Raw genomic sequence first — 13,432 nt, 5'->3', positions numbered from 1 at the left:
CATGCACTAGGAACGTGCGAATGCCCCATTAAACTTGACGATATAGCAAAGTTTGAAAGACGTAGTGGAATTTCTGTTAATGTCTATGCTTATGATGACAAGTTCGATATATTCCAGCTGATAATAACTGATAACGAGATGGAAAAACATGTTAATCTACTGTTTATCAGAGAAAAAGCAAACACTCACTACTGCTGGATCAAAGATATGTCCCGATTGGTTAGTTCACAGATCTCACGAAAGGGACATAAGATGTGGATTTGCAATAGGTGTTTACAGCACTTTACGAGAGAGGATTTACTCATCAAGCATAGAGAAGACTGTAACACACAGAATGGTAGGAAATTGGAACTACCAGAGCCATTAACTGTAATTAGATTTAAAGATTTCAATTGCTCAATGAGAGTGCCCTTTGTGTATTACGCAGACTTTGAATGCTGTATAGCACCCATTTCAACATGTCATCCATTAAAGTAGATTGTAATAGTAATCATCAGTCGTTCACTATTAAATATCAGAAACATAATGCCATTTCCTTCTGTATGTATGGGGTGTCAGAGGATGGATTTTCCAAACCACCGATTAAAGACTTTGGAGACGATGCTGCACATGTATTTGTAAAATCATTGATGGAAGAGTCGATAAGGATTAATGAACTTTACAAGAGTGAAGCAATAGTCCCCATGCAGTTGATGACAAAAGAGGAACAGCAAATGTTTGAATCTACTACTACGTGTCATATCTGTGGATATTATCTTGGTGATGATCGTGTTAGAGACCATAACCATTTGACGGGTTTGTTTAGAGGAGCAGCTCACAACAAGTGTAACATCAATTTCAAAAAACCTAGGTTTATTCCTGTTTTCATTCAAAATTTGGCAGGTTACGACATTCATCTATTCATTAAAGAGTTTGGTAAGTTCAAAAATCGCATATCTTTGATACCCAACAACGAGGAGCGGTACATTTCCTTTACGGTCAGTGTAGAAGGTGGAATTGAACTACGATTCATCGATTCATTCAAGTTCATGTCACAAATTCTCGATAGGTTGGCAAAGAATCTGACTAGATCTCAATTCAATCACATCTCAACATATTACAATGGTAAGGACCTCAATTTATTGCTACGAAAAGGAGTGAACCCTTACGACTACATGGACAGTATAGAAAAATATAGTGAAACATCACTACCTAGTCAAGAAGAATTTTACAATAGACTGAATAAACAACACAAAACAAATGAAGATTACAAACATGCGTGCGATGTATGGACCGCCTTTAACATTCAGAACATGAAAGATATACAATGCTATATAACGAAACCGATGTCTTGCTGCTTGCAGATGTTATGGAAAACTTCAGGGATGTATGTCTCAATACATACAAATTAGATCCTGAATGGTATTTAACAGCACCTGGGTTGGCTTGGAACGCAATGCTAAAAATTACAAAAGTCGAACTGTCCCTATTGACTGATATCGATATGGTAATCATAGTTGAAAAGGGTATTCGTGATGGTATTTCACAGTGTTCTCATCGATATGCGAAGGCAAACAATCCCTACATGAAAGACTACGACAAATCGAAACCAAACAATTACCTCATGTACTTGTATGCAAACAACCTGTATGGGTGGGCAATGTCTGTAAAACTACCGGATGCAAACTTTCAGTGGAGCAGTACAGACATCGATGTAATGAAAGTTAGTGACGATTCACCCACAGGCTACATATTAGAAGTTGATTTGGAATATCCTGAAGAACTACACGACGTACACTCTGATCTACTTCTCGCTCCAGAACGTAGAGTCCCACCACGATTGAAAATGGCAAAGCTTCTGACAACTCTCTACAGCAAAGAAAAGTATGTCGTACACTACAAAAATTTAAAGCTTTATTTGAGTCTGGGTATGAAACTAAAACATGTTCATAGTGTTCTTAGTTTCAGTCAAAGCAATTGGTTGCAACCGTACATTAATCTGAATACCATGGAGCGTACAAAGGCGAAAAATGATTTTGAGAAAGACTTTTTCAAACTAATGAACAACTCAGTTTTTGGAAAAACTATGGAAAATACGAGAAATCGTGTGAACATTCGTTTGGGTACTAAATCCAAATTAGTAGAAAGATGGGTTAGCAAACCGAACTTTAAGAGTCGAACCGTCTTTACAGAAAACCTAGTTGCTGTACATTTTAGTAAGAAAAAAATTGTGTTAAATAAACCTATTTACGTAGGTATGAGTATTGTAGACATATTAAAGACACTGATGTATGATTTACACTACAATGTAATGAAAGAGAAGTACGGATGTAATATAAAAATGGTGTACACCGATACCGATTCCCTGATATATGACATCAAAACGAACAACTTCTATGAAGACATGAAACATTTAATTGGATTATTTGATACAAGTGACTACCCCAACTCCAACCAATATGGGCTTCCTCACGTAAACAAAATAGTTCTAGGTAAAATGAAAGATTAACTTAATGGTCGAATCATGCGAGAGTTTGTAGGACTACGATCCAAGATGTATGCGAGCAATATAGAAGACAACTATTTCATAAAGAAGTCTAAGGGCGTGAAGAAATCTGCAGTTGAAAATGAAATTACCTTTAGCAACTATAAAGACTGTTTGTTTAGTAACATTGAGCACTACAAAACGATGAATAGTAGACCTCCCGCCCCTTGCGGACAGGCCTCTGATTGGTCGAGAGGGGGTCACGTGATCCAAGATGGCGGCCGCGCATGCGCAGAGGGAGAAATTCCCTCATGTGCGGGAGAAATTCCCTCCTCACACTCTTATCCTATCAAAATGTTCCGAATTCTGGGTGTTTTGGGTGTTTTGGGGTGTTTTGGGGTGATTTGGGGTGTCAAAATCGGTGATTCGGTGGGTACTCACACTCTTGTGAGGGAGAAACGAGGGACGGAGGGAATTCCAATATGGCTGCGCCCATGTATCACGTGATCAAAAAAACCAATATGGCTGCGCCCATGTATCACGTGATCAAAAAAACCAATATTGCTGCGCCCATGTATCACGTGATCAAAAAAAACCATTATGGCTGCGCCCATGTATCACGTGATCAAAAAAAATAAATCCGATATGGCGGCGCCCACGTAAACATAACCTCACTTTTTCTCGGGGGGAACGTGCGGTATGGCGGCGGCGCCCGTGGCGCGCGCTGGCGGGAACGTCGTGCGGGAAAAAATCCCTAGGGTGCGGGAAAAATTCCCTAGGGTGCGGGAAAAATTCCCTAGGGTTCCCCTCACACTACAAAATAATTATTTATTTATATATATGTATATGTATAATATAGATAAAAATTAAGCAAGACGTTATCTGAGAGTTTCTGAGTGTGGTTGCGGAACACTCGTACTGTGTGGAACACAGTACCCAGGTTAAGCATAACCGAGGTATAGGAGTCCCTCCAGTAACTGGTTGTCACTCCACGACCCGATAATGCCCCGTCCCTTGGAAAGTGAATTTTTGAAACCAATTGAAGAATTTAAAATGGAAAGTGAATTTTTGGAACCAATTGAAGTTAGAGCTAGAGTTACCTCGGGAGGTATATGTTGAACCTCCCCAAGATTAACGGTCGGCACGTGGGACATATGTGTACTCTGTCGGCACAGGTGCGACAGAGAGTATGCCCACACAACCGAAGAGCAACCGTGGGAAGATTCACCATACATATAGGACACTCAACTCTACGTGGTTGTGACAGAGGTGAATCCTCGGCGTCCGGGGGTGGAGGAGTGGTGTTATTGCGCCTGGCATCCTCCATTCTTTCCCCAACGGTTCGTAGGAACTCCTCCAAGTCCTCACGAATCGTGCGCCAAATCTGCGGGGCGAATCTGGCCTGCAACTCACGCTCGGTATCTTGCATGAAGCGACCGGCCGTCCATTGCAGCTCCCGCATCAGGTGACGGATACCGTCGAGGGCCGCAATACATTCTCGCGACTCCCAATCACTGACCCTGGGCTAAAACAGAAGAAAGATTACAACACTGAAAACAAGTCATAATGTACAATTCAAGCAATTCAATATTGCGTACCGAAGGTCGGATTTGTGGGAGCTCCGGTGATGGGGGTGTTGAGGGTATGGACCCTTGCGATAGTAAGAACGTAGAGGCAGACTCTGTTGACGAACCGCCGGCCGGTGAGAGGCCTGAGAGGCGATCATGGGGTGGTACCGGGGAGGGTGGGCGAGTCGGAGGAGTGGGTGACGGTGCGACAGAGGGATGTGCCACTTCCATGGAACGGCGCCTCTGAGACGCGTCATAGCTGTCATCGTCACTGTCCGCAGGCAGTGACCATCCCCAAACGGCAGTCCTCTGAACAGCTGCAGAATGTGATTGAGACAGCAATACAGGCTGCAGTGAGCTGATCTGTACATATACATACACCCTCAGATATGCTATTTACCACATCCGTAAATTGTACTTCCAATTGTGAGAGGGGATTGAACTAACACTTCGATCCAGACTCGTTTCATCCCAGACCTCCTGCGGCTCGTTCAGACGATCCAGCAGTTCCGAAATCTCCCTATCGTGCTCTTGACTCTCTGCCCGGTCAAGAGCCTCGACAAGGTCGGACTCTGCAAACATCTGTAAAACACCAGGAGAATCATTAGTGTCCGCCCAGCCGTTCAATATCAGTACATAGATGAAAGAATGGTTATTACCTCCCCAAGATCCTCGTCACAGAACTCCATGTAGTCCTCGACACGTCTCTTACAAAAGAAAACAAACAAACCCATTAGTCATAAATTCCTTAAGGTACATATGTAAAGTGTAACATGTAAAATATCACAGTAAAACAAACAGTAGGCCTGTGACGACGAGAAGCAAACGAAAAGACGTCCTCTATCACGCAGATAGGTCGCACCGTCTGCAAATACAGAGGATATAAAAAATTGAAAACCCATAATATGACGAAAAACACAACATTAGTAACTATTATACGTACCGTCGTGGGAATGGGGATCGGGTCACTGCGGGGTCTGGCGGGGTTCTGGATCTGATAAACAGTATTTATAAGTTATGCGATACATGATACAACAAAAAAAAACAAACAGAAAAAGTGTGTGTAGACACTCACTTCCTGACCTCTGCGAGACCACCCGCTTGCCGACCAGCCTCCCCTCGATGTCGATGGTTGAGCCTGCAAATAATTCTGTATCAGTAATCAGTTTTATTAAAGTGCAGGGATATCGGTATCATTATTACTAAACGTACCAAGTCTATGGCTCCATCATCATCCCCTGTCCAACTGCCTGTAGATGGCGAGGGTTGCGGTTGTTCCTAAACATTAATCGAATATTACCAAATATATCAGTAAACAGTATAACAGTTAAAAATTGAAATTATTGCATGACTTACGTCTTCACTGCCAGCGGATGCGACACTCAGGAGTGCCAGTATTACCAGCAACACTGTGGTGTTGCCGATCCTGGCTCTGGGGGCACAACACAGTACTCCCAGCATGACCACGAACATGGCAGTGGCCATCAGGAAGCAGACTATGGTAACCGACGTCAATCGTTCACAGTCGAACATGATAGAAAAGTGCAGGATACACACGCGTCCTCTGCTTATATGCAGCCGACCCGCTTCCTGTCACATGTGCTGTCTTCCTTATTGCAAGGTGACCTTCGTTCCACACCACCCATGAGGTCAGGTCTTAGGCGCGTTCTTTTGTTAACTGAGAGCATCCCCAGTAGGCCTAACCTCTCGGGTGATGAGCAACAACCATCGCTCATCACAGGTGGTAGCCATTCCATGACAAATTTGCTACCTCCCAACATATTTTTTTTGTACCTCACCAACGACAGGGCTTCGGCAAAACCCTGTCTCTCGGTGATATACATTTTATACTTTATTTATTTTCTTTTATCCTCGCGAGTGTAACAAGCAACTTTACTCGGAGAAGCCTTTCAATGTAACTCGTAAAACACTCGCAAATACTTTTTTTATTTTATTTTTTTTATTTATTTTACAGCATCTAGAGCGAGGTACATACCCCTGGACTTGTTTAGGCCTGCCATAGAGGTATCTGTCTCACACACACACACACACACACACACACACACACACACACACACACACACACACACACACACACACACACAAAACTGCTCCCAGTCTTACGGAGTTTAGGCCTACCGTAAGAGCAGTTTACTTACAGAGTTTAGGCCTGCCTTAGGAGCTTACTACTCACTCACTCACCCCGCTCTAGAGCCTTTTTTAAAGCACAAGCATAAGTGACGTCACTATTGTGTTGAGGCAAAATATAGTGAGTATCGGAAACAATAGCCTCCTTACTATCTACAATATTTCTATCAACTACGTTATTATGAAAATTATATAAAAATTCAACTTTTCTAACCCCCTAGTATATACAGTGACAAAGGGTTTACACAGAGCTCGTATAATCCCCTCGTCGTACTGGATACCACCCTCCTCCCACTTGATATTGTGAAAGTGGCGCTCCAGCCACCGAGCGGTCCTGGTCATTTTAGAATTTAACTCCGCTTTATCGTATGGAGGCTTGAATACGATGTGTGCACGAAAGAGATGACTGATTATTACAAACTCTTTTACAATAAATCGATTGTCATTATCTTTAAAAGCGTGGAACTCAACTAACGCATCCATTTGGCCACCGTTTGAAAAGTTCAATTTCGAGAGACAGCCTGTGAGCTATGGGACTAGGGAGAACAGACCTCTCACTGTCACTATTTTCAATTGTGGCTTTAACAGACTCCTCAATCAAAAACAGATCTCTCAATACGATGTAGATCAGTGGGAGGTTGGCAATGAATTGATTCCACTTGTTTTTGTTAAGAGTTAATGAATGTTCACCGTCGTAGATGAACACACGTTGCTTACCAAATATGTTGATGACCTTGATATCCTCCCCACCATCCGCCTTTAGGTAAAACCTATGTGAGGCCTCCAAGGCTAGATTAACGCTATTGAAGTTTTGTGAAAACTGATTAAACACATCGTATGACCAATAAACGCATCCCTTTTTACCCTTAAACAGTATCCCGAGAGAGTCGCCCCTGTTTTTAACAAAACCCACAATCACACACTTTGAAAGATCACAATCAATAACGTAAACAGACTTAAGAAAAATTCCCGTTAACGAGTTTATAGGCTCAGTGCCAATGGCGCAGTGTAGTGGGTACGGCGGTTATCGCAAGATAACCAGATCAAGCAACGCCGAGCGTGGTCGGTGCTTGGACAGGTGACCGCTGAGCGATCCTGTCCTTACAAGCGGCCCGCCTGCCCAGCCATTGGTGGTGGTTCGGAAGTCACCTTTAAGCCGTTGGTCCCCAGGTTAAGTGTTAGAGAGGGCTTCTTAGCCCTAAGTTCGCCTGGTAAAATAAGACATTCTTTACTTTTTTTTAGGCTCCTTGCGTCTAGGGATCCTCGTAGGCTCCAGGTCCATAGCCGTTGACGGGTCCTCCATGGTCTCTGTCTCGGTCTTGTATGACCGTACCTTCCACAGTACCCCTTATATACTTTTAAAACTTCCGAATTTAGACCAATCAGAGACGTGCTTATTTTGACCAATGAGATTTTTTAGCAGGTGGTTCTTCCCCCTCCACCTCCTCCCATTCGTATGTGAAAGGATCTATCGAAAAAGAGACATCAATTTTGTCACAGTCCCTCACATCCCAAGCGTCGCCATGGGATGTTAAATTAGCAAAGCCGATGGATTTAAATGTTTTCAATTTTCCGTCCTTCCACAAGGAAGCGTGTACATACGCTTTGATACCCTTTCTATACCCTTTCAGCTTCACATCATCCTCTCTGCAAAATCTAACCCTAATTCTGTCAAAACCCGTCACATCATAAAACTCACTATTAGGTGTAAAATTAGTACAGTCGAGGTATTTACATGTTTTCATTTCTCCGACATTCCACAAGGAAGTGTATACTCCGGCTTTGATACCCTCTCTATACCTAGTTATAGCCTGTTTAATGGGATTATTCTCCCCATCCCCATCGTAGGCCTCGGGCTCATCGTCTACGTCAAAACAAACCTCAATTTTGTTAAAGTCCTTAAAATCGTAAAGTCGGCATAGGATGTAAAATTAGTACAGCCGAGGTATCCCAATAATTTCCTCTCTTCTTCTTCCTTATAACTGAAAATGTATAGCGCCATCGTTGCGAGAGTGTTCAACACTGGATAGGTAATGTACGTCGGTGTAGGAGTCGCTCAATTTATACCTAACGATCCCCACCACTATTACATCATACGTTTTACGTTACCGGTAAGCAGGGTGTACGCCATGTGGGAGTCATGCAAGAGGAGACAGTACGCCGTTGTGTTTGCCGGAAAATTATTTTTCGCCTCAAATTCCAATCTCACATATACAGGTCCCGACTTGATCGAATCGTTCTGTTTAGAACAATCAATCACATAGAGAGGCGCGTAGGACTTGAATTCCCCAAAATCAACAGTAGGCGCTCCCGGTTTCTGATAGTACGAACTTTGGAATCTTGTAAACATCTCGTAAAAAATGCACAAGTCACCGTGGACATTGTCGTAAGGATAATATTGCAAATTCAAATACAGTCTTACATTTGTCAGGTCGCAACGGTCAAAAGAAGACGCATATATTTTTAGATCATTTTTCTTCCTGTCTGAAATGCCAAAACAACGTAACGGGGTTTCTCAATTTGAGAGCTCGTTTTTATCGTCCAACTCTGACGAGTCGTTTGTGGTAAAGAGGGGTATTCGTGAATTCCCCAGGACCGAAACGGCAGGTGAATCAGAGTATCTTTCTCAATAACACGCAATAATTTCAATTTGTAACTGTCGGATACAGTAATGTGTGGAACACGCCAGTAGAGCGAGGTTATTTCAAAGTCGAGGTTAACCGCATCCGTGCTTTTGACCGCGTTAATGTCGGTAGCCGACCTCAAGATAATCAGTTCCTGTCTGACATTGACCACGATCTTTTTATAATCCTCGGCAAAACCCAGCAACAGTTTTAGAGGCACTGAATATGTAAATTCACTGGCCTGACCGGTTTCACCCGGACCTAGCCAACATGCATTCAAGAGACCCGCCTCCTCCTCTTTCCTGATGGAGATCAGTCCTTTTATTGTACTTGTAATACCTACATTTTTCACCCTGTCAACCTCTATACCGCCGATCTCGTACCTTATATCGTCGAATAAAAACGCAATAGCGTTGTTTATTAATGTAACAACAGCCGCGGTCCCATCTGCCTTTTTGGCACGAACTTTTCCACTGATGTGTAAACTGCTTTCGAACGGTGCTGTAATTATATCCTGTTGACTGATTGGAATCCTGATTTCGTCGTTATTCTTTAGAGTTGACGAGGCGTACGGTTTGTGAGAGTGAAACTCCTAAACCGGTTATGGCCTCATCGTACTCGACGGCCGTTCTATCGATAGCAGAGCCATACTTAAAACCCAGCGATCTAATAAACTTGATGTTCTTCGGTGTTAACACCGCGGTCTTTTGTGATCGAATGAGGGGAACGGTGTACGGCACTTCTCTAAATACTAGACCCATTGCCGTTTCCTTATGTGCATACGTAACGATAACGGTTCGTTTCTAAAGTTTATCAATTCACCGGTCTGGTCTTTGAGAGAGACAGCTATATTGTTCACCCTACGGACGTTCACAGGTAAATAGATGACTGTGCTCGGTTTCTCGACTATTTTATACGCTGGAGCAACATCGGGGTAAAACTCATGCAGCATGTGTCCTTCTACACCGTTTTGAAAGGATCCTCGGGCAATGTTACACTCAACACGTATCGTGTTTACCGCCATAATACTGACGGGGAGGTCGGACATGTGGACTCTATTAGGCTCGACCATTTTCGCGGTGAAACCTAGTACAGGAGCTATGGATCCCGGTATTTCGAAATGTATCGCTTCACTGCACGATACTTCGGACCTTAGCGTGTTATTGTTTGCCTTAAGACTGAACGTCACGCCTCCGTCAATGTGCGACTTGATATATTCTTCAATGTTTTCAATTTCGTACGACCCTTCATCTATTACTATCTCTTTACCGTTTCCGTAGTGAAACTTGTCATTTATACCCTTTTCAATGTTCGGAATTGTATAGTACGTGGACAGGTCAATTAGGCCGATTTCGTACTCCCCATCGCTCAAATCCATTGGTGGAAAGACCTCACAAGATACGTGCAGGGCCACACCGCTAAGTGAAAACATTATTTGCTAGAAACTTCAAACACAAGTGTCTGCAGACTACTGAGTCATCAGACTGTTTACGCTCATAGTTATACTGTACACTGACACCGGACCCAAAGTAAGATACGAGTTCTACCGGCGGTTTCAGATTACCAAAACTGTCAAAGTAGTACACTCTATTTCCTAGTTTCTTATAACAGACCCAGTGCGTTCCTTCACCTCGTGAACTGTCCAGATTTACTACGGCCGACTCGTACAGCCGCGGGGTCTTGGGCAGTGTGTCCCTTATGTATACACCTCGAAAGTTCGGAATATTGAGTAACCTCGCGTAACGGATCAATTCGTGGTTTGTTAGAGGTTTTATCGGTATCGAGATTGTTGTTTTTTTTACAACACCTCTTCCTTTTCCTCACCCCACCACCTCCCCTCTTTGGGTAAGGTTTCAGGTAGAGGCCTCGCCCTTTTGACTTACCCCTCCCTCGCTTTGTCTTTGTTTTTTTCTTTCTCCCACCCCCAAACGCTGTTTTAGCTTTCATGGCCGCAGTCACTGCTAAGGCCGCAGCCTTTTCTTCTACACTAGCGTCTCCTGATTTCACCCTTTGCCAAGCTCTTCTGGCCAATTCTTTGTCGGCATCTCGCCGGTGTTCCAAATCCGTGTATTTCGAGTACGCTATATCGTGGAGCATGCATGCGGAATCCAACTTGTTAATACCCTTCTCGCCACGTGCAAGTCTTTCGGACAATCGGGTGCCAGGCCCACAGAAACTGTAGTTGGGAAGGTGTAATTCAACTGGTAAAGCGTCAACAGCGCGGTTTATTATGGTGCCTACAGCGGGCAGTGCGTTTTTCAACACGCTGGTCACTATACCTCTACCCCGCTTGACAGCTCGTTTCACTCTCTTTGAATTACGCTTGTGATTCGCCATTTATATACCGTATCACTTTATACAACTGTTTGAGTAGCGATTCACGCACACAAGTAATCTGCAGTACGTCGAAGATGTCCACCTCGGGTTTCGTGACAGTACCGGTAAACTCGTCAAACTCCAGCACGTAACTGTCTGTTATAAAGTAAATACGACCATTTATATACCTGAATCCACCCTTTATAGATCCTGGAACACCTGGAAGTACGCTTGAGGTCATTCCCAACATGGTGCCTGTGAGGGTGCATTCGTTCAACTCTACGACAAACTTGTCATCGACGAAGACGTAGGTCTTACCTATATACTGTTTAACGCTGCATTGACTTTCCTAACTCTGGTATGTACGATTCTGCTAATGGGTCTTTGATTGGACAGTCTAAGTGACGGGTAATCTATAACGTATAAAGTCCTGTCCACAATCATGACTACGTCTCCGCTCGGTCTCTGGTACACGGCTAAGACATTATTAAAGTCTGACGGTAAGAACGTCAACCACTCTGTAATTATCAGAGGATTGGTAAACTCTTCACGCGTTCTATGGGCTTCGTTCAGGCTGAGTATCCAAACGTATTTACCGTAAAATGCGTACAGTCTGTTTCTCACTACTAAGAACGTGTTGAGTTTGTGCCGTAAATTACAAATGTCCAATTCTGTAGGTGTAGGCGTGGTAGGACTAGTGGTAGTCGATGTTGTCGTCGTAGTAGTGGATGTTGTAGTGGATGATGTTGCGGACGTGGAGGAGGAGGAGGGGACAGGTGGTCCGTACAAAACCTGAATTGCAAGCTGATCGTCTCTGTCCAAATCAAATTCGTACAAGTTGTTGATACCCGATGGCGGGTAATAGGATGGAAACATTACGGATCGTAACACAGACGAATGCTGAAGACCGAGAGCATGGCCTATTTCGTGGACCATCACTACAAAGAACGAAGTCTTCTCCGGTGCGGGTATATTCATTGTAAAGTCCCAGTCCTATTCGAAATCAAGGTGTATATTCGATTGGTTCAGCCACGGTCGAGGGAGAAAGGCGTGGCCGAGAACGCCGCCTGGACCGTCAAAATCGTAACTGCAAGTGCTTTTAAGGTAGTACGCCACGTGTTTCTTAGGGGGAATCACTACCCTTATAGTGGGATTACTGTAACTTCTACGGAATTCGAGAGCAGAGTGTTTGGAGTACAAAGAAAACGCTCTCTCAACGATGTTAGCATACTGGATGGCAGAGCCAATCATGTTCCACGTGACCCGAGTTGAGTTCCATTTAACTAATGGGTTCACGGAAAACGGGGCTATGCCTTCGTCCAAGTTACTGCATCTGGGTGTGTCCATCAGCTTCAGCGTCTCCTTGTTTTCATATCCGGTCACCTGTAGTTCGAAGACCTCCTGGAACCTCGTAACGGCGTCCTTAATATTGTTAGTCAGCGATGTTCCGTTGCTGTTGAGATAGCCGTATTTCTCTAAGTAGATCAGGGTCTTGTTTGCTGCGGTCAGGTGGACCAGTACAAGTACAAGTAACCGCATCTCGCCAGGTTCTAAAGTAAACTAACGATAAAAATGTCAACAACCTACTTATATCTCGATCTCACCCTGGTCACCGGGTTCCTAAAGTAAGGGTCGACAATGTTGATCCTGATCCACTCGTCTTTATCGGTTACGTGTATAGCGTCTAGCGGCGGAGCAAGTAGTTTGTACATACCGTGCACAACATTACTCAGTACTCTCACTAGGTAATTCACGGTCACCGCGTCACTCATTTCGGTAGGATCTCCCAGATTAGTGACTTTACCGGCCTGCGCGTTCCAATTTCGCCCCTCTCTGTTCATGGCGTGTTTTTGAAAGTATTTGAGATTAACAGCTTCGCCCACGTATAGAGGCTCTTCAATCTCGTTCAGACGCTTATGTCCAAAACTCCAATTCCCGTCTTTGCCCATTTGGGGTATATGTCTATCTACATATCGTTTAGTCGTAGCGTCCGTAGGCTCGACAGGCCATCCAACGCTGCAGAGTCTGAAATTATTGAAAGTAACAGTAGAATCTCTAATACTCTTGATAGGTGTAAGGGTATGTAGTTGTGACAGAGTGACAGCGTCGTTTAATCCTTCACCATCGCTCCGGTTGATTATTCTTCTCTTTTTAGCGTCTATTGTGTCTTTGTCCACGGGTAATACTTTTTTAACTAATGTCCTGAAATTCACTACATCTTGAGAATGTATAGGATCAGCCACGTTATGTATTCTCTGGTTTCTTGCGTCGAATTCATTAGCTGAGGACATAGACAGTGTTCCGCTTATAGC

The 13,432-nt window shown here is 43.7% G+C and overlaps 1 protein-coding gene across 1 annotated transcript; it reads right to left on the bottom strand.

The window, feature by feature from the left end:
• Positions 1-12,113: 12,113 nt before the first annotated feature.
• LOC124365629 (matrilysin-like) lies at positions 12,114-12,659 on the bottom strand. Its single transcript, XM_046821620.1, has one exon. It carries the CDS (start codon positions 12,657-12,659, stop codon positions 12,114-12,116), a length of 546 nt encoding a protein of 181 aa, XP_046677576.1.
• Between the last annotated feature and the right edge of the window lie 773 nt (positions 12,660-13,432).

Source organism: Homalodisca vitripennis, chromosome 6 (assembly GCF_021130785.1).
Source record: "Homalodisca vitripennis isolate AUS2020 chromosome 6, UT_GWSS_2.1, whole genome shotgun sequence".
NCBI lineage: Eukaryota > Metazoa > Arthropoda > Insecta > Hemiptera > Cicadellidae > Homalodisca > Homalodisca vitripennis.
The sequence above is the reverse complement of the archived record's forward strand: the minus strand, read 5'-3'. Positions and strand labels throughout refer to the sequence as shown.

What these genes read in the sequence shown, in the direction of transcription:
- LOC124365629 (XM_046821620.1), bottom strand. Translation starts at nt 12,659, where the DNA reads ATGCGGTTACTTGTACTTGTACTGGTCCACCTGACCGCAGCAAACAAG.